Here is a 27401-nt window from a genome sequence, read left to right as displayed (position 1 = left end):
AGATTATCATTTTTTTAATCGTATTTACATGATACGGCTAACAGTCACTGACAATGCCAGGTCTCTTTTAGGTTATGTTCTTTGTTGTGCGATTAATTTGAATTCAGTAACCGAAAGGTCACAGGGAGCAACCTATGTACTGATTAGGTGTCGTGTGAAGCACAGGGCTCTAGTTCACATAATTTAAGCCACACCCTTAATTACAAAGACCTTGTCTCTCGGAAAGGATTCCTAGTTACACTTCTTTGGCAACGCCCCTTTTAGAGACTCCCACTTTTATTTTATTTTTACTCATACCACTGACCGAACCTCCACACCGCTTCCAGTTAAAGACTGGGGTGCAGCAGGAATTGAACCGGAAGGGCTTCTCTGCCAGGCTGATGACGCAGAAACGCACACTGCACATGTGTGTGCCACCTCCGGGGGTCGCCGCCAGCACGAGAACACACATCTCGTGCAGAAGAGCGTGAAAGTATCTCCACGTGTGCCCTCTGACCCCCCCCCCATCCCTACGTAACATGAAGGTGACAGCTGTGGGGTTTCCCTGCCCTTCCTGTACCCCCGCCCCACTACCGGATATGCAACAAACTCCGTGAGAAGCCACTCCTGGACATGGTGGCAACATCTGGGCCCCAGATGGGGACGGTGGCTGTCTGGGCCTCATCTGTTTCACCCCCCCCCCCACCCTCTCCCCCGTTTCCATCAAAAGCCAGCTTCCCTGAAACCTGAGAGCCAAACTTTCATGTGTAACACAATCCTAACCGGGTCGGGCTGGCCGCTTGAAAAGAGGAGGGAGCGGTTATCTGGGGTGGGGAGGCGTCTTTTGTGCACCTTACTGTTTGGCATTTGCCCCCCAAATCACAGGTAAAATAGGTTATATGTCATCCTCCTGTAATGCATGAAAGTCTGATTTGGGGTTCTGAACTGCGATCAGCATGTTAAAAACAAGGCAGAGCAAAAGGCACACCACCGCCTTTCTCCGAGGCAGAGCAGAAATGCCTCGGAGAAACGCAGCGTCCTTTTCGGATTCGGGGGCGTGTTTTGCTGTTGTCTCCTCCTTGAGACTTCTCGCAAAAAACACGCCCCCCGATCCGAAAAGGACGAGGCCTAATCGGAGTGACTGACCTCTTCTCCAGTGGCTGGCCAGCATTTACGAGGCCAGCCAATGGAGAACAGGGGAGAAGAGGGGCGGGTTCAAGCCCCTCTTCTCCAAGTCATTAAATCTCCGACTTCCGGTTCTGCCTTTCGGCAGACCGGTAGTCCTCGACCTAAAAAGGCCATGCAGAGGCACAGCAGAGTTAGGGCAGCCGAATAGGACACCCAGGCCAAGAAACGGACATGGGATGATCGCAAGGAATTGGAGCGAGACAAGAGAACAGCAGGAGCCCGTCTTGCCCATGCAGAGTTCGAACGAGCACAATAAGTGCTAACGCCTGAAGAGAGAAGAAGAGACACCACTAAGAACAGTACCGGACAATGCACTCTAGGTCAAGAACAATGATCATTCCCTAGTGCCTGCGAGGGAAGAAGGGGACCCGACAGAGTTAACTAAACCCCAAGCCGATGTGGAGAAACAAGAACGGAGTGGGTGGCTCTGGGGGACAGAACCCCCAGGCACCATCCACCGACTTTCACCGGTACACAAAAACACTGCATATGGAGTCCCCTATAAGGGATACTCTGGCATGAGAAACAGATGGCGGAGTACCTGTAAGGCAACAGCGCATCGCACAATACCAAGAAAATACCACAAGCAGAACTGGGGTAGAAAGCAAAGAATACCACGCAGTCACCAACGTAAACACGAAACAAGGTCAAAAGTAAGAGGTGTCCCGAGAATCAACCAGGAACCACAACAGGTCATCGACAGGGTGGAATGCTAGAAAAGAAAATGCCTGTAGGGTAGGGGCACACCAGATGCGGTGTGGAGGCGACGATTGAAGAGAAGAAGTAGTAGAAACTAACTGGCGCTGCCTTATAACAGTCCACACATAAGTTAATGCAAGAGACCATTTCTAACCCAACCGAGTACAGGGGGAGGAAGAGGATGGTATGGGAATCCGGTATTAAGAGTTCGCTCCATTCCGGCTGTCTCGAAAATGGCGTAAAGCAGAGTTCGCTTGAGAGTCAAACAGATATTGACCATCGAAAGGCATGTCCACCAAGGCGCACTGAACAGCCTCAGAGAAGCCAGTGATGCGTAGCCAGGCACGCTGGCGTAGAGCTACCGAAAGGGCAATGGCCTGCCGACAAACTCTGTGGTATCCATGTCACCACAAATCAGCAATGTAAGGCCTGACAGTCAGCCTGGAACAACTGAGCAAGAGAGTGTCTCGAGAGTCATCGGGGACGGAGGGGAGAAGGGGCAAGACCGAATCCTACAATACATGTGAAAAACGGCCCAAAACAAGTCGTATTAAGGGACCACAAAGCGGAGCAGGCAGCAAAAAGGATATTGGGCCAAAGCGTCCAGCCCTTTAGACTCTGTCCGGAGGGACGTCAGGTAAGGCACTGATGTCGGGGGAGGCGGTAGTAGCCTGAACCAAAAAGCTTCTCAGAGAAGCAGGGGCGGCTGGTGACATTTGAGAATGGCGGGGCGTAAAAGTGCTGGAGGAGTGCCCCGTCAAAACGCACTCTGAAACTAGGCCCAAAACACCCCTTCCCCTCCATGGATTTTCATCAAAACACTTGCAATCAAATTTAGACCTTCCCAACTCTCATCCCAGCTAAGCAAATCCACTCGGAACCACCTACAACACCCTACAATCGAACCCCAAAAACATGCAAAACTCACGTTTAACATGGGCTCCTATGGCAGCTCCTTCCCTTCCTCGACTTTGCAAAAAAACACCCTTCCCATCGATCGATTCCTCCCAAACTTCCTGCACACCCATCAATTCCCCCTCCCTACCACTCACAGCAGCCCCGTTCCTGTTGATCCACTGGAACACCCTAAAAACCACTTCACCAACCCAACCCTACCACCTAACCCTAAACACCACCCCAACCCTACCACCAGCAGCGGCAGAAATTAAAATTAATAAAATTAAAAGACACTTACCTGACCGCCTCTTCTCCTGGTCCGCGTTGGCGCCTCTGCCCCTGCAAACCGGTCCGGAACACCACGTGACGTCAGCACTGGAGTCAAGTGACTGGCAAACCCTCAGCCAATCCTGGCGCTGCTGCAGCGCCAGGATTGGCTGAGGGCACAGCCTACTCCTCGCCCGCCGCCTGCCCATTAGGAGACCGAGGGGCTCCTAATGGGCATGCGCAAGGCAGTTAAAACACAAGTACGCATGACTGGGCACGGGCTAAAAATTAATCTCCATGCCTACTCATGCGCACTTGTGCTGCCTTTCCCTGGCTTGTGACAATGCATGTCAGTCAACTGCATGTCAGTCAACATGACGCCGGACCGCCCACGGTCCGACGTCATGCTGACGGACATGCATTGTCAGTTCTCCCCACCCTCGGTGTCTCTGAACTTAAGTAAACTAAGTTCAGAGACACCCAGGAGGGAGCTGCGGGCGGGCGGGTGCGGGGGGAGGCAACGCCCCCACGCCCCAATGGACGCACCGCGCCTGCAGAGAAGGCTGATGGAAAAGGCAGAGCGGGTCTCCAGGGGCAGGATGGTGCCTATGAGCAATAGACCGGTATACAGAGACCCTTGAAACGGGCTTAGCGCAAGTGCCCAAAATATATATCAAAGAGGGTTTCACTGAAAGGAAGTGCAGGCTCAGTTCTCTGCTGGCTCTGCGAAAGCACCTTAAGTAAGGAATCAATTACCCTTTCCACAGGAGGAAGCTGCAGCCCCAGAACTACAACAACTCTTCGCAAAAGCGGAGCTAGCCTCCAAAGCGAGTTGAGGAGGAGAAAACAGGCCGAGGATGGGGGAAGAGTTAAGGCCACTAGCGTTACAAAGGTCAGAGACCCAATGAAACTCTCATCTATGTGAGCACGCACATCACCAAAACACCTGTGCGCCACGGAGAAAAAAGCAGGGGGCTCCTCCGAAAATCGGAGGAAGGTAGCCCGAAGGGGACTGGTCCACCGGTGCCATTACCACGTCGATTTTACACCTCAGCGTCAGGGAGGAGAGAAAAAGTGGAGGCGATTGCTGCCGTCAAAGCCGGAGTTGGCGTAGAGGATCTGATATAGGCATCGGTGGGAACCCTGATGGGCTGTGCACCGGGGGCAAAAGGGAGATGAACACGGATCCGGAGGGGCTCGCTGGCACAGAGGGAGGTCCTGCTGGTGTGGAGTCAGTTGTAGCCTTGTCGACCTCCTCTGGGCCGAGAGGCATGCCAGAGGGTTGATGAGAGACACAAATGGCATGAAGGGAGAGATAGTAGCCCCTTATCTGAGCCCCAGTTGCCTAGGAAAAACCGGAAGGTGTGCAAGACACCGCTCCGATTCTGATATCGGAGGAATAGGAGGCGAGTCAGGGACACTGTGTATACATGGTAAAGTTGGGGAAGGCCGTTGCGCCGACCTCCTACGGCGTAACTTACTAAGTGATAGCAAGAACGAAGGACTTCGGGAGCTGGCTCTTGAGCGGTCCTCGAAGGAAGAGGACCATGACCAGCAAGGGGCTGTCGACCACCGTGCGGCTACCAGTGTCATGCGGTGCACCTGAAGCACCGATGATGGAAGCTGAAGACACGAGTTGCACCATTTGCATATAGGATGAGGGCTCGACATTGCAGTCCCCAGGACATCGAAGATATCCAGAAAAAAGCACACTATTCGAATGACATCGAGGTAGGCCAAAAATGGCCAGAGGTACCACACTCTGGATCTGCATGCTAGTGCAGAAAGGAAGAATCTGACATCAGAGCGTCGGGGGTGGGGTGGGGGGGGCTTATATTGACTACGACTACATCACATCTGGTGGATGAATTCGTACGAAGACGCCCGGCGCTCTCTACCGACGCGCAAAAATACTGCTGTAGAAAAATTTTCAGATCCAATCTAGCACCTGGGGATAATTCTAGGGTAAGGAATCTGCGGCTAGACGTCTCTATCAGATGGGTATAACCAAGCAAAGATGAGATGGGGAGGATATATACACACAGCCAAGGGATAAGCGGACAGAGAGGTGGGATTAGGACACAGTCATGGGGTGGCAACACAATCATGCAAAGCCCACACAGACATAGGTGGAGTCAGTGTAATGCATACAAAGTGTATAGATAGGTTTATAAGGTCTAAAAGCTTCTTGGTAGAAGTGACCATGAAAGACAGTCAAGTGGGGAGTGGTTTGACTTTAGTTTAAGACGTCTTTAAAACAGACTTCTAATTGTTATGCTTTAATGATTATATTCAGACTGGGATCACCCAGGGGAAGGTTCTTTAGACTGCCAAAGCTGCAGGTAAGCCATAATCTTATCACAGAAAGTTAAGGCTGGAAGTGAGTAAAATTATGTGTCTGTTACAGTCAGAAGCAGTTGAGAGTTGGGATTCCGCTGAGACCCAGGTCTCCTGAAGAACTTTTATTCAAGGTGGTCCCAGGGTAGAGCTTTCGATTTAGAAACCTCAAGAAGACCCCTTGTCATGTTACTTCAAACGAGGGGTCCAGCTCCTAAATTACAGACTCATTTCAGTAGAGCCAAACCCATAGATTAAAATCGTACTGAGGTGAAAGTGGCCCAATAAAATCCAATCTAGGCACCGATATTAGAAGATTTAATGATGCTGGTGCTAACTAGTGAGACAGAAAACAATGCAAGAATGAATGGATTTAAGAGGTTCCTTGAAAAGCCTCATCCCGCGAGTATTAAAGTGTACGACTGGGAGGGGGCATATGCGGTTTCAGAGGGACACTAGCCTGGTGTTAAGATGGAACTTGAGAAGATTATTTTTCACACCATTATTTTTCACCATTTAAGAGAGAGGTCTCACTTGTCCTCAGTGGATACTTATCATAGAGTATCACTCTTCATGAAGTAGAAATGAAACTTCCAGGGTCCAAAGTCGTAGTGAACTGACCTATGTAATTGAGAAGACTCGCTTACAAAGTTACCTTCAGGACCACTGGAATTATGCGGCAGGGGAGGCCCAAATAATGCGGCATGGTTGACTTAAATTATACTGCAAGAAAAGGCAAATTACGTGGCATAATGTGCCACATTTGGTGATATTACTTCTTTATATAATAATTTTTACACTTGTTAACACTGTCTGGGCAAAGGTTGCACCTCATTAGTACCAGTTTAACCCACAAATATAGCAACAAGTAATAACAAGCATTGGCATAGCCAATAGGTCTCGCTTTTGGGACCTTTTAAGTGTTTAGTTATCCAGCACAATATCCTTGGTGCAACAACATCAACTGCATGGCTAAACACTTCTAAGGACCCAAAGGTGAGACCTATTGGCTATGCCAATGCTTGTGCTTATTTTTGTACCGGCAGGGACATTAAAGTACCAGTCATGTCGGTAATAAACGGCCAGGTGGTAACCCTAATCATGACAGAATTAGGCTGCAGAGGACTCCGCAACTTTATAGACCAAAACTGAGGAAAGATGGTCTGTGGGGTTTAGACATCTGAATCCTGATCGACAGCATCGTGTCTGTTCCAATACTGCGGTAAACGCATTCTCAGTGGTTCCCAATGGTAATGTGCAGCCTCCCCACAAGGCTTGCCACATGGATCTGGTGGCAGGAAGCCCTGTTGGCACGAGCCCTCTTTCCCATCCTCTGAATGTTTCATCGAGTTCCGGTTGCCACCTGTCAATGTTCTGCCGCAGGAAATCTGCTGGATGGGAGAATAATACAGCTCTATTTGAAAAGCTTAATTTCCAAAAGCCTGCCTGCTACGTCACCCGGAGACTCACAGAACAAATGGAACACAATGGTTGCCCAAACAATCATGTCAACGCTGTTTTTCATGAAGAGCTGGTCAGTGACGCGACAGGCGCTTTGCACGTACAAAGTATGAATGGGTGTAGGCCGTCCAGATCACGCATGCTGGCGCACACGCATATCCATGCACTCAATTCTAACCACACTCCGTGGATATGTAAATACCTCCTGGAGAAATGTCAATAGGCTAATAATCATTACTCACTCTGACTGACTAAGTGATGTAGATAGATGTCAGAAGTTAGATGACAACATCCGAACTTTCAAAACAAAACTATTCTCCAGAATACCAAACCAATTATTCACGGCAGCCTTGGAAGCCAGCGCTCAGTGACGTCGCTCACGGGGCAGAACTATGTCGGTGGCACATACTGAAGTTGTAGCTAAGTGTGGATTCTTAGCCAACTCTGCCTTTGGCACGCACAAAACGTGAAGTGCAATGGGGGTCATTGGGCCAACCAGGGCACCAGTCCTAAACAAGCCACCCGTGACGCTGGGCCATGAAGAGCCAAAAAACCCCACCGCTTTATTACAAGCGTGCTGAGCTACAAATCCGAGCTGCCAAGGGAGGGGGTGGCAAATTGTGATCACTTTCGCGGCCGCTTTGATGTTCTCAGCGGCCGCGCAGCTCACTGAGAACATCAAAGCGGCCGCGAAAGTGATCAGGCAGGCTGACAAATGGTGCGCGCGCCCGGCGCACATGCACCGTATTTGGAGGCCTGAAAAGCACTAGTTTGCACTTCCAAATCCCCCGTTTACTAAAGCTCTCACCAGAGCAGCGCTAAAGCGCTGGCTCAGGCGAAACCTAAAAAGGTGAACAGACAACCTTTGCAAAGGGCCTTCCACTGTGTGGCAACATGTGTTGCTGCGTTTTCAGTAACCGTCTGAGCTCAAAGCACGTTTTAATCTACAGATTACCCAATGCAGCAGATGGTGGATCATGTGGAAAATACAGAACTATGCAATAAACACAGAGGCCGCACAATCACATAATTCCAGTGGCCTTGGTTATTTTGTACATTGCTTCATTTACAAAAAAATTAAAACACTTTACACATTTGAATGGTGAGGACAATGTTTTTTTTTTTTTTATAATTGACCATGACAATAAAGTGTCTATTCAAAGTGACAAAGTAGCGCCACCCATACCATATAATTATGGTATGCGAAAGGAACAAATGGATTCCATACAAACAACTAGAACCATTATATTCCTGGTCGTTACTTGCTCTGCATCCCATGACCACCATTTTAAGTTAAAGAATGACTCTGGTCAGCTTAATTTTGCAAAACCAAGAGAGTGAGACCGGGTTTGTGTCTTATCACAACAAAGTCATTTGTAGACTAAAAGAGGAATCTATTATTTTGTTTGTTACATCAGAGCACCCATATCGCTAACATCTTAGGTTGAGCAAACATAGGCAGGAGGTGAGGACACAGGTGAGAGCACAAAGTAAATACAGTGACCGCATACAGAAGGGGGACACAAAGCGATGCAGACAAGAGGGGATACATACGGAATTGAAACGTAGGTGTAAAGGACACACTATTTCTAAACATCAAGCACTGAGCACACAAAAACAGTTATCTAGCAGTGTCCGCAACTCGGAGCATGTCCCAGGATTCGAGGGAGGTAAGCAATATTGGCGCAAAGAAAGAATTGTGGTCGAAAAGAACCCAGTATAGAAAGAGCTTCAAGGACAGTGACACAAGGGTATGAAGGAAGATAGGATAAAGGCAGAGGGAGGAAGGCAATGGCGGAAGTGCATCTCAGGGAGGTGTGTGTGGGGGGAGACAATGAAGGTACAATGGAGAAGATGGAAATGGGGTGAGGGAAGGGGAAAGAAAATGGCGGGGCAATGGAAAAGGGTCAAAAAGATGGCAGGAGACAAAATGAGAGAAAGGACAGAAAGTTTGAGCAAGGTAAGTAACGAGAAATGGAGAGGAAAGCAAAGCCAAGAGAAGACGCAAGAGCAAGTCAACGAGGGTAAGAAGAAGAAGGGGTGATGTAGAATGACAAAGAGAGGGAGAGAGGTACTAAGTGAGTGGCGAGGATAAGGAGAGAAAGGAGCAGGGAGGGGAGGGAACGGGTCATTAAAGAGGAAGACGGTACGAATAAGAAATAATTGAAGCAGAAGGAAATAGCGTCCAATTTAACAAGAAGAGAAGAAAGATTGACGAAAAAAAAGTGGAAGAGCAGGGTTAATACCATAGCATGCAAAGAGACATAATGCAGTAGCAGCCAGTCCTCGATGGCAAGCATGCAGTCCAAAGCCCAGTTATTTAAGTCAGCAACCGAAACCCACAGTTATTTAAGTCAGCAACCGACTTTTATTTATTTTCATTGTCACATCTATCACACATGCTTATATAACACGCATAGACCCAGCATGTTTATACATGTACGCAAATCTTGTGACCATTGACAAGACACATATGTCAGGGACCGTATAAATGTGACCATACAAATGATATTCAGTTACTGATGACTAGGTACACTCATGTACACATAAAAGGCATCACAAAAGCAGTAGTGCAAGAAAAACCAAAGCATGCAACAGAGTCCAGCAATTAAGCTAAATCAGGTGTAGGAGCAACATTTATTCAAGTGGTAGAGTGAAATATTAAGATTGGTAGTTTAGGATGAGTCACTTCTGCCAACATCGAGAAATCCTCTTAGTGGATTCAGCCCTTCCTCCACCCAAATGTTGTGGTTCACTGTCTCACTAGCCTATAAACCTTCATATCTTCATCTCTTTCCTGTACAATGATTACTTACGAGTATGTGTGGCACCTGCATCTCTTGATCCCTCTGGTTTTAAATACTGTGCTGGTAGGTGGCCACTGTAATCTCGCACAGTCTCCTTGGCACCTGTAGGAATAACCACATCTGTCTTTTGTAAAAACGGTCTTGCACACTCACTAATTCACACAATCTTCTCACCAAGAGCCGTTAGCAAAAGTGTCTATCAGCAGCTCACAAGAGAATACAGCTAAACATCACCAACCAATGACATAAAACCGAGCAACATGTCACACACACCTGAACCACCAACAAGCAACCAATCACAGCAACCTATAAACAAACATACTTACCCAGCAGCCACCAACATCTGATCTTTATCAGTAACAACCCAAAGCACACCATTAAACATTAATAGACAATCGCCATTCCCACAGCCCGAACCTCTGCAAAAAACTAGACTACAAGCAACCCACAACTGAGCCCAATTACAATCACCAGACCAGCCTGACTAAACTACAAACTACTGACTGAAAATACTAACCCCAACTACACCCACCGTGACTGAACTTCATGCATCGTGCTGTAGCATAATTCAAAAGCAATCCTTGACCAACCTAAACATTATCATCAGTAGTAACTATGAAAACAACATTAGCACATGAAATGTCGCACTAACATGAACATACAAAGGAAATCCACCATGAAGAAGCCACAGACTGATACCCAGTCCAACCACGACCTGACACAAGTAGCACACATAGATGATCCAAACCTACCATCAAACCACTATGGGATCCTACAGGTGCACAATAGGAACAAGACTCTCCAGTTTACAACCAAGACCTGGCGCCATCAGTACAAAAAATTACTACCTAACAACTATTAATCCAACACAACCTCTTGACACAGTGCCATCAATTATAACATCTGTACCTATCTCAGGAAACAAACCCAAGAAATATCTCAATAAGAGACAATCCACTATCAAATGCCACTGACACCAACCTATGATCCTAACACTTTGAATCTGCTGCACGACTGGCTTTTCAAGCACCAGCCTTTGACCTCACCCACCAGTAGCTAACTATAAGGCCACTTCTGGCAGTAGCCCTCACCACCCCCTTTAACGCATGATCGACTTTCAATGGCACTAACTGTGGACCTGACCTTCAACCAGTCTTCTAGAGGGAGGATCAGAAAAATGTTTCTTAAATCTGTTTTCATTTGTTCTTGGTAGCTGAATACATAGAAACTGATACCAAATCAGAAGCAGAAGATGCTAAGTGCACAGCCTTTGCCTTCAGCTGACCCTCCAGCACTCCAAATGCTTAAAACACTTATGGATCACCACAGTCAACACAGACCTCTGGAACGATGAGCATGGGGAGAAGCAAGGCTTGTGGCTGATTAGAACTACTGAGAAGACTAGCAACTAATAAAAGAACGACCAAGAAGAGAAAAAAGACTAACTCATTCTTTTGTACATTTGATTGAATCTTTTGTGAAAACACGTTATACTTTTAAGCATCTATAATCAGTACGTGTGCTAAGGACTGCTTTCTATTTTGTACTGGGTCAAGGCCCATGATTCTGGGAAGAAGGGTGGTACTTCTCACCTTGTAGCACCGTTAATCACTTAGTTCAAGATAAAAATACATGTGAACTTTCCCTGTGGCGCCTTTACCTAAAATAAACACCACCGTTTACAGTATTTCATGGGGAGAAGCAAGTTGAAGATACTACACATTTTCTTCCATTTCAAAATAAACAACAAAGATGGGATGCAGGGTACCATATAATTAACAACATTTACTCAAGACAAAAACGAACCCAATCTAAATAACACATGATATGTAAAGTATGTATACACAAATCTTAAACCACAACTGTGACAAGTACGAACACAAAATTAACAGAGCATAATCATTCACATTTACCCAACAGTAAATGGTCATCGCAACCTGTACAACTACCCACCACTCATAGCAAAACTCCAACCATGGACACCACACAAGGCAACACCTTTGCTCCTCATTTTTGCTGAACATGTATGTTTACACACCTTGACACAACTTGCACCCATACAGATGGGAAACAATCTACCCACATACACCAAGAGGTATACCACCTGGTAAAGTATGCACCTCCATTCACACCAACTCGCATATACATACAATATAGCAATCACCTCTTCCAGAGAGAATAAGCTAAGAAGACCAAGCAAGACTCCACAGTTAGCCAAGCTGTCAGCAGAACAAAGTGCAGTAAGCATCCTTACATCATTGAAAAATGTATGAAACGATCTTTTACATCAAGTTAAACTGTATTAGAAAATTTTAAGTATTGAACTCCAGATATTGAATGGCGATGGAAACAAAAAAAAATCCTTTATATCTGCTGTAGAAAAAACACATCTGTTCTCTTTTGACATGAAAAACAGGGGACCATAATACCAGGGGACGCACATTTTAGCCCCGATATCAAGAATGCCAATCTGCATGGTAATAATCCACAGAACATGTCATGTCCACACTCTCAAGACTAACCCATGTGCAGCTTGGATTTGTCCCAGTGGCAGGTGATTTGGAATTTTTTTCTATACAAAATTGTCCCAGATTAAAACAGGACTAGGCTAAAAAGGACAATACAATATTGATACAACAGTTTATTTCAGGCTTTCCTGAGGGTTATGTTTGAACACAAACAACCGACCTTACCAGACTACAGCATCACATGCTGCACAGAAACAATAGCACATTGGCGAGGAGATCCGCATAGCACCTCACGAAGGGGGAGTGTCTGCAGCAGTTTGCAAGTCAACAGAAAACCACCCATGTTCAACAACACACCTTGCCACAAGACTCCTCAAGGCCTAGCTGTTTACACCGTATGGCACTTTCTTTCATCCTTGTCAACAAGAAAACCAGGAGTGCACCACAGTTCTTATTCACTTTCAGCAGCCACCCAAAATTAAAGAAAAGCCTGGAGCACTAAATATGGCTTGATATGAAAAGTTTGTATAATTTAGCAGGTAAGTTCTAGAGCGCAAGAACGAGACAAGTGGAAGCAAATCATAGCCTTTCGACAAAACATGCACCACACAGATTACATGTAGATCTTACAGATACCCTGCAAGACAGCCTTCACAAACAAGCACTACCAAAGTCAACATGTCTTGCCTGTATTACCCAGGTACCAAACTAATGGCTTTCCTGCTTCCTTGCTTTGGCATGCTTTATCTCCTAATTTATTGTTCCAAAATAAGTGCCGCCATCTTGAAAAGGCAAAATAATAATAACGTATAACAAAAAGTTGGTCAATACCATCTACAACCTGAACCCACCACTACAAACCATGGTAAAACAGATGAAGTTGTAAGACCATGTTTCCATTACCCACTCCTGGCCATCAACCCACTATTGCAAAGCATCATGGCCCACTTTTCCATCTAATCATATGAACATCAACCCAAAGTACTCTCCAATTCTTTCATCAGACCCAGCAACAACCACCTACGGACCATGCCTTAACCATAACATCACCACCATCCATCTGATCCACCAGAAACCCATGCTCTAACCACACAAAGATCAGCCTGATATTGTGCTAAACCAGCACCAGCTTAAGAAGCAAACCTCTGCAGTAGTAGCTTATGCGCCAACTTAAAAAGCACCAACCCACAATTCCAAACACACCAGCAAGTGTTGTAAATGTAATCCCATCACATGCAAACACCTTCAAATCAACTCATGAGCAGATATCATCTTACAGTGCATAACTCAAACTCGAACACAAGCAGAAATGTACGACATGCGACAATCAAAAAGAAGCAAGCTACGATCAAAATCAAACGTTTGATCAATGTCAGCAATATCGTGCACCATCAATATCACTACTTGAGCACAGAGCACGAACTCGCAACTGATCCACAACAGTATTAAAATGAAATAATTACCATAGTTTGAAATCAGCAAATTCATTATCTGCTGATGGCCATGTAGTGCAGCAATATGCAGGGGGGTGTAACCCTGGGGAGAGAAGGAGACATCATGCTAGTTGTGGTATGGTATAGTATGGGTACCTATGTGCTTTCTGCAAGGACAAAACAGTCTCATAGCTGCTTTCAAAGGAGCTGTAATTCAAGTGCTTGCCCTCAATAGTACTCTAGAAAAAGTGTGAGATTCTTAGCTTGTTCTTGTTCCTTCCTTGCCAGCTGGACCAGGGGGTGGGGGTGTGAGAGAAGAGCGGGAAAAGAATAGACGATAGAAACACTAAATGTAGGAGAAGGATAAGGATGGAGAAAACAGAAAAGGAGTGAACTACAGAAATGAGAAGCTTCATAGGGAGACAAAAAGTGAATATGATGAGAAATGACAAGTCAAAGAACAAAAATTGAAAAGTAAAATACAGAAGAAAGGAAAAACTCAAAGGAAATTCTAAGAGTCAACATTTCATGAGAAAATGGTGGTGGTAGGAAGAGTGGAAATTAATCATTTTTTGAATAGGAGTGAACCCCATTGTGTTTGTGGTTGGGATAAAAAGTGACAATGGCAGTAGTAGCTAGCGCATGGGGGGGTTTCTGGGAGAGGAGATCCTTGCTTGGTCTGTTGGGCCCGTCAACTAACGCATATGGTACTCAGAACTGTGTACAATTCCAAAACCATGGGGTAAAAATACTTGTAGGTCCACTTAGCCCTACATCATTGCGAGGTTGATAAAAGGAGTGCTACTGAAATGCTTAACAATAAATATTCTTTATTTGACAATGATAATAAGAAATCCCTGTTGGTGAAGGTGCCTGCTACATTATGTTATAACGGGGAAGGGGGGGGGGGGGGGGGTAACAAATAGCGGACTTCTTTCTATAGGGGCAACAGAATACGGTACAAATTGAATAAGATAGCTATCAATAAATTGAGAACTAGATAACAGAACTAGTGTGGGACATTCGTACAGGAGAGGGATGTATGCAGCTAACCTATTCTGTATCGGAGGCGAGTTGTCAATGCTTTGTTGAAAAATAAAAGAGAGGACTTGGTTAACAACTAGTTTTCCTTGTGAGGGGGGTTGCCTAAAGAAACAAAGTTTAAGTCCAGGAGTGTGCGAGTCCACAGAGGAAGGGATTTTGTACGTAGACAAAAAGACTGGTGGAGATGCAGGCAAAGCTGTAAGTGATCTCAACCTGGAACATGAAATTAATGGATGTAGATTAGAAAAAGCGTAATGAGGTTTGATTTTTTTTAACCCTCCAATGAGGAATGCTGTGGACTGGAAGAACGCCTCTAGAGGCCTGAAAGAGGCTCAGAGACCATTAAATGAGAAGGATCGAAGGCTCAAAGTCATGGCTTGATCTTGGACAGCTGATGTAATTTGTAACATGCAGAAGAATTGTTTTATCAGGTTAGCGTGACAAACGTGTGGCAATTATGGAGGTCTAAGAATTAGGCTGACGGGGAAAGACAGAGGGTACAGATACATGGGCTTAGATTGCATAAAATGTGGACATTCCCCCAGAACATACAAGGAGAAACTGGTTTGGAGAGATTTTGCTGTAAGAACAGGCTAGTCATTCAGTTAACAAGACAAATGAGGAAAGTGCAGTCCCTTCTGATGCAGATTTTCCCTGCCATGGTTGTCCACATACGGCAGACCTATGCAGGAAAAAATCAACATGAAGTTGGTTTGTTTTCAGAAAAATTCCCAACTTTGTTTTTTTTTCTTCCTGAAAAGTGAAAAAGAATGCCAAGTGGGTTGTATTGACGTGGCAGGCCACTTAGAATTCATTTCTGATTAAAGTGTTTCAACTCTTAACTTTGTTTTTTTTTTCTTCTGAAAAGTGAAAAAGAATGCAGAGTGGGTTGTACTGAAATGGCAGGACTCTCAGAATTCCTTTCTGATGAGTGCTCCCACCATGTCGTCAGTCATCAGAAATAAACCTCCTGTTTTGTACTTAACCTGAATAGAGTATGCGGTCTGCTGCAGGGCTTTCACTAGCCGGCAGAATCAGTGGACCACTTGCAGGGGTCTAAATGTCTACCTAAGTCTTGTACTCCTCCCAGTAATGCAATGGGGAGGCATGGAAGGTTCAACTTCCAAAACTGGGATATAGAAAGAGCAGTAATTCAGTAATGACCAAGGAAGTCTATACAAGAAGAGAGTGGCTAGAAAAGCCTCATGGTCGACCAAGTTGAATTAAACCTAGAGCACGAGTAGAAATACTAGACAAAACTAACTCTTATTAAGAATATGCCGCTCATAATGCTATCCAAAACCCAGCCAGTTGTGCATTTAGAGAGCTTTAGGTAGCTGATGACAAATCGTCAAGTTGGAGGCATTTGGTTTCTTGAGGTGTGGTATGGATCCAATTTCTGAGATTGCAAATAAGGAAGGCCTTGACTTTTTAAGAAGAATATGTGTTTTACTAAGGCGGTACAATCTTGGATCTGTTTAGCTGTAACAGTAGCACCGGCATATGAGGCAAGCTTCTGTGATGAAAATAAGAAGTGATAGGAAGTCTTTCAAGAAAAGTTACCAATGGGGGGTATGTTCAATGTTAATAAAGTGAGGTGTCTGAATCAAAGAAAATCTTTGAAGAAGGTTTTAGCCAACAATTTCTGAATTTAGGAAAACAAACTGAGTTGAACCGAACTTCAGGGTGATCTAGACAAATGTATCTATATGTGGGATTTATACTATTTGAGTGTGAAAAGGACAGTCACGAGACAGAGGCAGGCATCTCTTATTTGCAGTTTTAAACTTTTGAATCAAAGTTTGGCTCTAAATACCTCCAAGATTTGTAACAGATCTGTGTGGCAAGTGTTAGTGACAACAGGTGGTGAAAAGTGGTGGTAAGAATGAAGCATCAGAGTTATCATGGTGGCTAAATCTGAAGAACAATAACCTGATGTGCAGCTCGGGAATAAAATATATTTTGCAATCAGTTAAGTAGGGACCTTGTAAAGGTTTCTCAACGAGTTTCCCATATGACTAAGGCATAAACACCCATAAGTGCAGGCTGGTAAAGGCATAAACACTTAACAATGTGCTTTGTTTTGGGGGTATGAGGATGAGGTAGACAGCAAAGAGGAAAGCAGCAAAGAGGAAAGCAGCAAAGAGGAAAGCAGCAAAGAGGAAAGCAGCAAAGAGGAAAGCAGCAAAGAGGAAAGCAGCAAAGAGGAAAGCAGCAAAGAGGAAAGCAGCAAAGGGATGTAGGAGTTGGAGTCTTGGATAATGGAACACTGAGGTGAATAAAATTGATAGGCATGCGAGAAGAGCAATACTCACTCCCTGTCAGCAAGCGCCACAACAAGAATACGAGGGGAGAGAAAAATTGAGAAACAGTTAGAATATATACTAAGCCACCACAGGTATAATGCAGAGGCCCTGAACAACCTAACACAATATACATGATATGAAAAAGAACAAAAGATGCATATTATCACAACAAATCTAACACCCACAATCAGCAATACATTGCATACCAGTGCAACATATTCGCAGCACTGAAACACATAGGATTAGACTCCCCAAAACAGGAGGTAGGATGCATATCATCACAAATACTGCATAGCATCATACAAACACATGAAGTCAACAGAGCTAAACAACATAAGGCCCACACCGCTAAACATCCCCTCTAACATCAATGGTGCTGACCACTACAAACCATCAAAACTTAGACAAAACTAACAACATGTACAAGACTGGCACAGTACATCAAAATGTGAAGTACTTTTATAGTGCACACTGTGAAGTGGTCTATCTGTGACCACATGTGTGAACCTACAGAATTTGCTTCTGATGAATGGTGCCACTTTAAAAGACGCAGAGCCTGTAGTCTCCAACAGCATTGGGAGGTTCATACACAACATACCAATGTGTATAAAGCTTGTGGGTGGGATGGACATAAGGAATATGCCTTTCTGCTGAGAATGCAAATATGGTTTTCAGTTTTGTGCCAATTATAAAGTTTGTTGTGTGATAACAAGCCTCGAGGAACGACAGCGTAATATCTGAAAGATAGGACGAGTAACAAAAAATTAGAAATTGATGGGGAAAGAAGTTGTGGAGTTACGTGGGCCACGAAAAAGTGTATCATAAATGAAGGATGAAACTGAATTATTTTGTGGAGACTGACATGCCATCTACAAAATACATTTTATTGATGCAGTTGGCGCATTCATACAAATTCTGTTACTTCTTTACTCCTAGTTTTTAGTCTCCCTTTCTCAACTCTCATGGAATATACTTTCTATTTCACGTGAGGTGACCAGAGCATCTCTGCATAGGCATAGTCTACCACTTTTAAAGACAAGGAGGAGACTGCATCCCTGCCTGTGGATAGGCTGCTCTCCACCCTCATACCCACAACTTCAAGAGCTCACTAGTTTGCGTGCAGCATATCTTTATAGGAGCCTAGCATGCCTAAGGAATCCATCTATAACTGGTACCCTAAGAGGAAAGTACAGGGCACCTACTGTCAAAGGTTATCAAAGGAATGAACTATCTTTTAAGTGAAGAAGATAATTGCTTCTCTAGCACTGGGAAGGGCTATGTATTAACTGCATCCTTACCCGGTAGAGCACTGCCTGGGAGGTATCTAGGATTTTGACCATAATTACTTGTAGTTTGTCCTTTTTTTTTATTAGGAGAAGTCATAATGGAATTGCTCCTTCCATTCAGAGGCTCCAGACAGTCACCTCAAAAGAGGGAGCAAAACATCTTTCTGTGCAATGAAGCGTCAAGAAAGGTTTAACCTCCTTTATCATGATCACATTCTGAGACTCTGGCCTGCTGAAGATGAATGTGCAGAAATTGTTATCCTGCCTCTGGCACCACATTCACTGTTAATGGGGATGGATATTGGAACGAGAGGAGACAAATCAAAGAAATACCCACCGATCTCAGATATTCCATGTGTATGGATCCTTTGGATCAAAACGCCAGCGAAATCACAAAAAAGGAACCAAGGTCAGGGATGCAAACACCGATGTTTTGTGGAGCCAGCAGTGGCACTTACAACAAGGATGACTGTGTGCTCAGTCGACTGTGTGCTTAGTCGACTGTGTCCTCTATGCGCCCATTTACTATCTAACTTGCCGCATTTCAAGTGTCAGGGTCTCGGCTGATGTCTAGGTCTATTTTAATATATGGGTAATTTATGACACAACCACATTACCAACCAGTGGCTTAATAAAACTAAACAAAATAATGGGGGCAGGTGGGCACAACATCCAGTACAAAACATACAAAAACGACTTAAAAACCTACTGTGTAATCGTAAATAGCATCACCGAATTCAACACTCAAAACAAAATGAAAATACAATTCTTCGACAGAACAAAATAACCTGCATTCATACCTCTGCCTCTAAATAAAGCATTTCCTCAAGAGTTTCAAGAAGGTACATACCACCCTAGCACAACTGAATGCACAGCAACCCAAAAATGTAGGCCTCTATCAATATTACACACACACAAACATTTTACACCAAATTTAAGCGTATATCAATCCAGCACAACACAGTACACAACATTCTAACTACTGACCTACACCACATCAACCCAAGACACAACCCAAGGCTTACTAGACACAAAATGAAATAGGACACACAGCACAATGCAATGACTGCTGGAAACATCCTAAAAAATAATCATGCAACTTACTATACCCACAGGTAACAGGTTAAAGAAGGTGTGTGCTCAATGCAATACAATAAAAAGCCTATATAATTCAAAATAGAGGATTAACAACTTTTTATTCCTTTACCCCTGTAAAACCCCTTCCACGGCTGCCAAACATTTTCCATTAAAACAATAGTAGGTGATGGCTATGCTAGACTGCTCGCACATCCAAATGCTGTTCCCAGTCAGGAAAATGTCTTGTAATGTAAACCTAAAAGTTCAAGAGTCAGTGCTTTCACGGTGCATACATGCACCCTGCCACCTAGGGTGCAGATGGCCAACCTTGAACCCCAGACCAGCAAATTTAAGGAGAAAAAGAAACGAAGCACACTAGAGAGTCCAGTGGTCACTGTGAACAGAAGGAAATAAAGTACTCCGAAATCCAAGTGTATGTTGCTCGGGTTTATTCTCAGAATATTTCTGAAAGTCCTAGTTGAACAATGCATGACATCAAAGATAGGCAGCAGCCGACACCCGTTTCGTCACATGGACTTTTTCAAGGCTGTGCTAGGAAGTTAGGATTTCAAACGCAATGTAGCGTAAAGGTAAAGTTGTATTTCGCCACAGTCTGTAGTGTATCCCCAGTTCGTCGAAGCCAAAGAAAGTGGTGAGGTTTCAAAAGTATCAAGTTCGATAGGTAAACACATCGTGAGTCGCGATTCAAAAATTTTACTTTAAAACAAACACAGTCTGATTTACGGTCTTGCAGTACCTGAAATGCGGCAAAGAAGGAGACACTCACATCAACAGTCCATATGCAATAGAAGTTAGTGGCCTTGATAAGCCTGCAGCGATTCAGTCTGTCTATTCAAGTAATCACCACTTTCTTTGGCTTAGACAAACTGGGAATACAGTACAGACTGCGGTGGAATACACATTAAACTTTATGCTACTTTGCGTTTGAAACATGTCTGCTGCATATCTTTGATGTCACGCTTTGTTCAACAAAGACTGGGAGAATAAACGCAAGCAACATACACTTGGATTTCGGAGTACTTAATTGCCTTTTATTCACAGTGACCACTGGACTCTTGTGTGCTCCGGTACTTTTTCTCCTTAAACATTTTCCATTAGAAAGCGTATATTTGTAGTAGACTGGTTGTTTCCACCAAATGAATACTCACGTGCTGTGTTCATAAGACATCGCAAACAACAAAATTATATTGCGTCCCAGCCAAATGAAGACAAACCAAGGGAGAGAAATACAGGGAGAAAGTTACTAGACATGATTAATAGGGCTATGTGCAGACAAAGGGCAATATACTGTAATTAACCACTATTACATGCTTTTTACTCCCATTTCTTGAATGCTGCACTGCCTGCTGTCTTCCCCTTCACGTTAGCATCTCACATTCTAGCATATCACCAGTCTGCAATCAGTCTTCCACCTGAAGCCCTTCCTCTCCTTCAGAGAGGCAATACTTTGCATTATGCATTCTGTCACCCACCAAGGTGGCATCAATCCCAATATCCTCGCTCCAAGCTGCCCTACACTTCTACGCTCTCACCATATTTTACGCTGGTAGAGTGAACCTTCTCATTCATCCATGCATGTACTTCCTACTCTTTCTTAGCTGCATTCAGGCATTCATCTCTCGGGCTGGAATTAGGCTCGCTCCTTCCCCTCATGGTTATATCAACTGCTCTTCCTTACAGGCAAGTTTTTATATTTTTTCACATTGTCAAACACTTACTCCGTTTTACATAAATATTCTGTGCTCTCCACCTCCACTCAGGAATACATGGACTTATCTCCTCTTCCACGCTGCAGCTGAGTTCCATCTCTAATCTTCATGCACATTTGCCTCTTTTCCCAATGTCATTGTGGGTTCTTTCTTTCATGCCGTGTCAAAAGTGCTCTTCCTCTTCTGCAGCCCCTTTCCCTCACCCCTTTCTATTTCATTATCAAACATGGTCTTACCCTTGCATGCTGCACTGTATGTGCTCATCCATTTCCTTGCTACTGTTGCCCGTTTGTTAACATACTGCAAGCAGGCACCATGCATGCTCTGTCATATTCTATGCTTTTTTGCATAATCACGCTCCCATTGCCCTTAGTGTCATTTTGTGCATCTCTCTCATATATTCCATGCTTGTTTCACATGATCCCTCACACATAGTGTAATTTTGTGTATCTCTCTCATACATTCCATGCTTGTTTCGCACGATCCCTCTCCCATTGTCTGTAAGGGGTCGATTCCGATCTCGCTTGGAAGGCCTACGAATCAGATTTGGCTTTTACGGATCCAATTCGTAGCCCTTTTACCCAACCGAATTGTACATAGGTCCGAATGACCAAGTACGATGCAAAGATCGCGTACGCGCCCACCAAATCGTCTCCCAACCCGATCCCATCCGTACGACTTGAACGCAGACGCTTCGTACAGCTTAATGGACTCTGCTTCAGAGCGAGCAAGTACGATGCACGATTCGGTATATCCGGGTCAAAAAAGCTGCCGTAATCATTCTTTTGGGGCCTTAGCAGCCCCCCCCCCCTCCATCATTTGGAGCCCTCATATTCAGACCCTTGGGGGTACCCATGGGTCCCCCTTCCCAGTGTGGGTGTACACTTTCCCCTACCCAACCCTTTTTGCTATGGGAGCCTGTCTATGCGTCCAGTATACAGGCTCCCATAGAGTTCAATGGGAGTCCGAGCGAACCGAGTCTGTAAGCATGTGAATGCATCGTACTCGCTCGGACTCCAGGTGCACGATTCACTTGTAAAGCCCTATGGATACGAGTCGTACGGAGGGCTTTACAAGCGAGATTGGAATTGGGCCCTATGGGTCATTTTGTGTCTCCCTCTTATATTCCATGCTCGTTTTGCACGATCCCTCTCCCATAGCCCTTAGTGTCATTTCGTGTATCTCTCTCATATACTCCATGCTTGTTGTGCATGATCACTCTTCCATAGACCATGCTGTCCCTGCGTGCTTTACACACATTCATGCCTATGCAGCATGTTCTCCCTGCCACAAACTAGTAGTGCATTGTGATCCTAGATCAGCATATACCTCATCCGAATAGTGAACGCTTTGATGTACAAGTGTGAGGATGTTGGCAATGTACAGTCATATCAGCGTACTCTTCCCGCGCCATGTGTGTCGTGTGGTAGTAGTATGGTTACATCCCCCATCTTGTGGTTTCTACTGAGGAGGCAGCTCACGTACAGTGCAAGACTTGCTGCTGCCACAATCCATGTTTTACCTGCCCACGTGCTAATGGTCAGTAACTAGCAGTGGCAGAATCTACTGCACACCTGACATTTTACTTGCAGCTGTCTGTCCCTTTCATCTTTCTCAGTAATCGGGAGGATGTCGATGGTAAGCTGCGAGCTGGTATTATCCATTGAAAGCCTGTGTGTCAGTGGGGAGCAAGTGGCATTTCTTTGCTGAAAGCACAATGGCTCTCGCACTACACACAATCAAAAACATCTTTTAGACCAGCACCCAAGTTATACCTCCAGACACACCATTTCACACACCTCACACAAAATCTAAGGACACACTGACTGAAGCTTGCATCACAACTACAGCAGTTGTACTTAATCTGTGTCCACAAAGCACGCAATGCTGTAGAATCTATCACTACTTTTATGGGTGCGTGATGGACGTTTGCACTACTATGATGTGTGTGTGTGTGTACGTAAACCCCTGATATCCGTGTTGTATCTGATGTGTGTGTCTGTGTAAGAGAGTGAAAGAGTCCTGCACTGCTTTCTGTCTTGTACCTATTCTTTGTATTCCTAATTTTTTTATCGCTGCTGCCCATGCAGTATCCGCTGCATCCATACTGGGAGTTTGTGAAGAATGTTAAAACCATCTAATTATATTAAAGCCAAAACGATTGTCACTGTCAATGCTTCTTTCACTCGACTACGGATGTTCCACGACTAAAGGAAACCATTCACTCTGTGTGCAGAGAGACAAATGGCCCGAGGCACTGCTTGGACTAGACTTGAGCAAGGAATTTTTTTTTTTTTTTTTGAAACCGTTTATTACAGGTCTTAAAAGTATACAAGTATGGGCCCACAACCTTCCGGCCGGCCGCTAGCAATGGTAGGAACATACGACATACATTTATGGAACACGTGGTATTACGGATGAGCATTTCTCAGTAGGTAACAATGTCAAAGGCCACATCATCCAGACCCCATTATGCGGTTTCATTTTAAATTAAGAACAACAAAAATTAAAACCACACCCACAAGGCAACCCACAATCGAAAATAGCAGCACGTGCTCCCCTAGAGGGGGGATCCCAACTATACACAGAAGTATAAAGAGGGGGAAGAGAACAGAGCGAGGACTGGGGGAACCCAATGCCCGGCAGCGGGGGAATGAGTCGGCTAAGGGGACGGGGCTGGCGAGGCATCAGGCAGCAGCGGTGGTGCACAGATACCCCCTCGGTAGGCGTTCCAGGGGCCCCATACTTTCACCCATGTCCCAGGCTTACCCCTCGCCACATACACCACCTTTTCTCGAAACATGCACCAGTCCATGTGTTCTTTCCAGGCCGAGACCGTCGGGGGCCTCTGGGACCCCCACAGTTGAGCAATATCACACTTGGCTATCATGTATCCCAGAGTCACCCACCACGTCTGCGGCGCCGAGTAATCAGTCGGTTCCCACACATTCAACAGGCATCTTCTCGCTTCAGGCAACAGCGCCACATGCGTAACCAGTCGCAGCACCTCATGTACACCACGCCAGAACCCTTCCACCTCCGGGCACTCCCACAAAATATGCAGAAAGGTCCCCAAAGCACCACACCCACGCTTACACAACCCATCTCCAGCATAGCCTATACGCAGAAGCTTTGGCCCAGTCATGTAGACCCGGTGGAGTATCTTGAGCTGGACGAAGCGAAGGCGAGCCGGTATGGCCACCTCCTTCGGGGAGGCCACCGCGGAGGTCCAGTCCTCGTCGTCCAACTCCAGCCCGTCGGCAACCCAAGCCGCACGAAGGGCAGTCAGCAGGCCCGAGCGGTCGTTTATCAGCTTTTTGTAGATCAGTGAGATCGTGCTGTCCGGGACGTGTCCATCCAGCACTCTATCCTCCAGGGGGGAATATTCTGGGATGGAGGCAACGTCCGAGAAGACGGAGCCCAGCGCATGACGGACCTGCAAATACCGAAAGTATTCACTGCCCTGCAACTGAAATTCCGTCTGCAACATATCGAACGTTTTAAATCCTCCCCTCGTCCAGAGATCCCCCACTGTACTGATACCTATTATGTCCCACTTCTCAAAGCCCTTAGAGGTCCACAGGGAGCCTAACCGCTCAGACGCGTATAGTGGTGACGCCCGGGTCAAGCGGTCCTTCCACCCCATAGCTGCATTGGCCGCGTGCCAGACTTGCACCATGACACGCGTGGGGCCCGTCAGACGAGCATCGGGCGCGCCAGAGTAGAGCGCTCGATTGTAGTCGCCACCTGGCAGGAGCATCTTGTCCATTTCAAATGCCGGGTTTAAGGCGGGCCCGTATAGGCCATGGTTAATGGCAGCGAGCTGGGAGGCCCAATAGTACCGTTTAATATCCGGGAGGGCAATCCCCCCGTCAAACCATGGGAGCGTCAGCTTCGCCAGGGCAATGCGCGGCCTCCCGTCCCAGAACAGGCGGCGTTGCAGACTCTCCACCTCACGGAAGTAGCGCGCCGGGACTAAGTCCATAGTGTTCTGCAAAGCGTACAGGAAACGCGGCAGAGACATCATCTTGAACAATGCCGCCCGGCCGAGCGGCGAAAGCGGCAGGCGCCGCCAGCGTGCGACATCTACCCGCAGACGCTGGAGGGGGGGAAGCAGATTACGTTCATACCGGGCCTCCGGGTCCAGAGTAATGAAGACACCCAGGTACCGAAATCCCTGCGGGGCGATCTGAATCGGACAGCCCCGCGGGAGAATAGGAGCCTCCCCAGAGAGAACATACACACACGATTTAGCCCAGTTGATGACGAGACCGGAGTTACGACCAAACGATTGTAAAACATCAACTAGCACTATAAGTGATTTACGTGGGGAGGCTAGGTACAGAAGGATGTCATCAGCGTATAGGGATACGCGGTCCTCATACTCGGGGGTCCAACGGAGACCACGGATGGAAGGCTCCCACCGCAGCCACTCCGCCAGGGGCTCCAAGGCAAGCGCAAAAAGAAGCGGCGACAAGGGACAGCCCTGTCGCGTGCCCCGGCCCAGCTCAAACGGGGCCGATACTCTTCCGTTCACGACCACCTGCGCCAAGGGGCCCGCATACAACAATTTGACCCAACTGATGAATCCTGGGCCAAATCCGAACTTCGCAAGCATCGCCCAGATGTATGGCCACTCAAGCGTGTCAAACGCCATGGTGGCGTCTAAGGACGCCAAAATGGCCGGTTCCCGTATAAATGGGACGCGCGCGAGCACCCCATGCAAACGCCGCAGGTTAAGGGCTGTGTTGCGATGGGGAATAAAGCCAGACTGGTCCTGATGAACCAGATCTCCCACCACACCGACCAGCCGATTGGCGAGTACCTTGGCGAGAATTTTGGGCTCCGCATTCAGTAGTGAGATAGGCCGATAAGCAGTAACCCGATCCCGAGGTCTCCCTTCCTTGTGAATCACCACGATTGTAGCCAGACGCTGGTCAAGCGGGAGGGAGCCCAGCGAGTGGGCCGCGAGGAACATTGCGCGGAGGTGAGGCGCCAATGTATCCGGTCGCAGCTTATACAACTCGATAGGGATACCATTCGGGCCCATGGCCTTGCCAGAAGCGACCGAGCGTATGGCGAGGGCGATTTCGTCGGAGGTGGGAGCGGCGTCCATCGACACCCTGTCCTCCCCGGAAAGGGAAGGCAGCGCGATATCCCTAAGCAGGGCACGGGAATCCTCTTCCGAGCAAGAAGAGACCGGGGAATACACCTCGCGGAAATAATCCGCGAAACAGGAGACAATTTCTTCTGGCTCAGTTACACACACACCATTCGTTTTCTCAATCAGCGGGACCACACGATTCGCTCTCTCCTTTTTATCCAACCACGCTATCAGTTTACCAGCCTTATCACCCACATCATACAGTCGCCCCTGTTGCTCTCTACTAAGGCCCCTGGCCGCCTCCGTAACGAGGGCCCTATAAGCCGCTTGTTTGAGCTGGAGGACATGTAGTGCAGCATCCGTCACCCCATCTTCTAGATTACCCTCCAGCTCAGCTATTTCAGCCTCCACCCGGGTCACCTCCTCCCGCTCGCGCCTCCGGGCGTGGGAAATAAGGGATAGGGCCTCCCCTCTAAGTACTGTTTTGAAGGCCTCCCACAGGGAGATAGCTGAAGGCACTGACCCCACATTCTCATCAAAATAGCGCTGGAGGGATTTAATCAAGTCAGCGCGAATGGTGGGGTCACGAAGGTACCAGGAATTGATTGGGACCACCCTGCTCTCACCCCTCGGAAAGACATCGAAATGCAGCAGAAGCGGGGAGTGGTCCGAGATACCCCGTGCCAAATGGCGCACCTCCCCCACCCTCCCGACATAGGCTGCCGGGACAAGGACATAATCAAGCCGTGAAAGACTACCATGGGCCCCCGAGTGGAAAGTGTATTGCAGCTGCGTGGGATGTTTTAAGCGCCAGCAGTCCACCAATCCCAGTGTGTCCAAGAGGCCGGATAGCCACGCCTGTGCCCGGGGGAGGTCCCTAGGGGGGTGACGGTCCACAGTCCCAGAAACCACCGCGTTGAAATCCCCCCCCACCACCAGAAGCCCCCCCGGAAGGCCAAGGAGGAGGCGCCCCAGGTCTGCAAAGGTGGTCGACTGCAACCCCGGTGGGACGTACACTGACACAAAAACAACCACTTTGCCCTCTATTCTCCCCACCAAGACAGTGTAACGTCCCCTGTCGTCGTGGAGCACCTCATCAATTTCTAACGGGAGCGAGTTCTTTACCATGATACCCACACCCCTCGAGCCTGACGTGAAGCCCGAGTGGGCCACGAGGCGGTAGCCACGCCGATTCATGGCGCAAAAGGAATTACCAATAAGGTGTGTCTCCTGCAGGAAAACTACATCGGGCGAGAGTCGCTTCAGATACTGTAGGACCACACCTCGTTTGATCCTGTCCCCCAGACCATTAACGTTC

At 46.6% G+C, this 27401-nt stretch overlaps 1 protein-coding gene across 1 annotated transcript in view; it reads right to left on the bottom strand.

Moving 5' to 3' along the window:
* The window catches only part of LOC146812367 (ankyrin repeat domain-containing protein SOWAHA-like), a 172168-nt gene that overhangs the window by 7196 nt on the left and 137571 nt on the right, over nt 1–27401 (bottom strand). Inside the window, exons 9-10 of the mRNA XM_085619367.1 lie at nt 13567–13639; nt 9645–9737 (exon numbers count right to left, since the gene is read on the bottom strand). Coding sequence (XP_085475493.1) covers nt 9645–9737; nt 13567–13639 — 166 coding nt within the window. The remainder of the gene's footprint in view (nt 1–9644; nt 9738–13566; nt 13640–27401) is intronic.

The sequence above is a fragment of the Triturus cristatus genome, chromosome 7 (genome assembly GCF_964204655.1).
Source record: "Triturus cristatus chromosome 7, aTriCri1.1, whole genome shotgun sequence".
NCBI classification, from domain to species: Eukaryota; Metazoa; Chordata; class Amphibia; order Caudata; family Salamandridae; genus Triturus; species Triturus cristatus.
The sequence above is the reverse complement of the archived record's forward strand: the minus strand, read 5'-3'. Positions and strand labels throughout refer to the sequence as shown.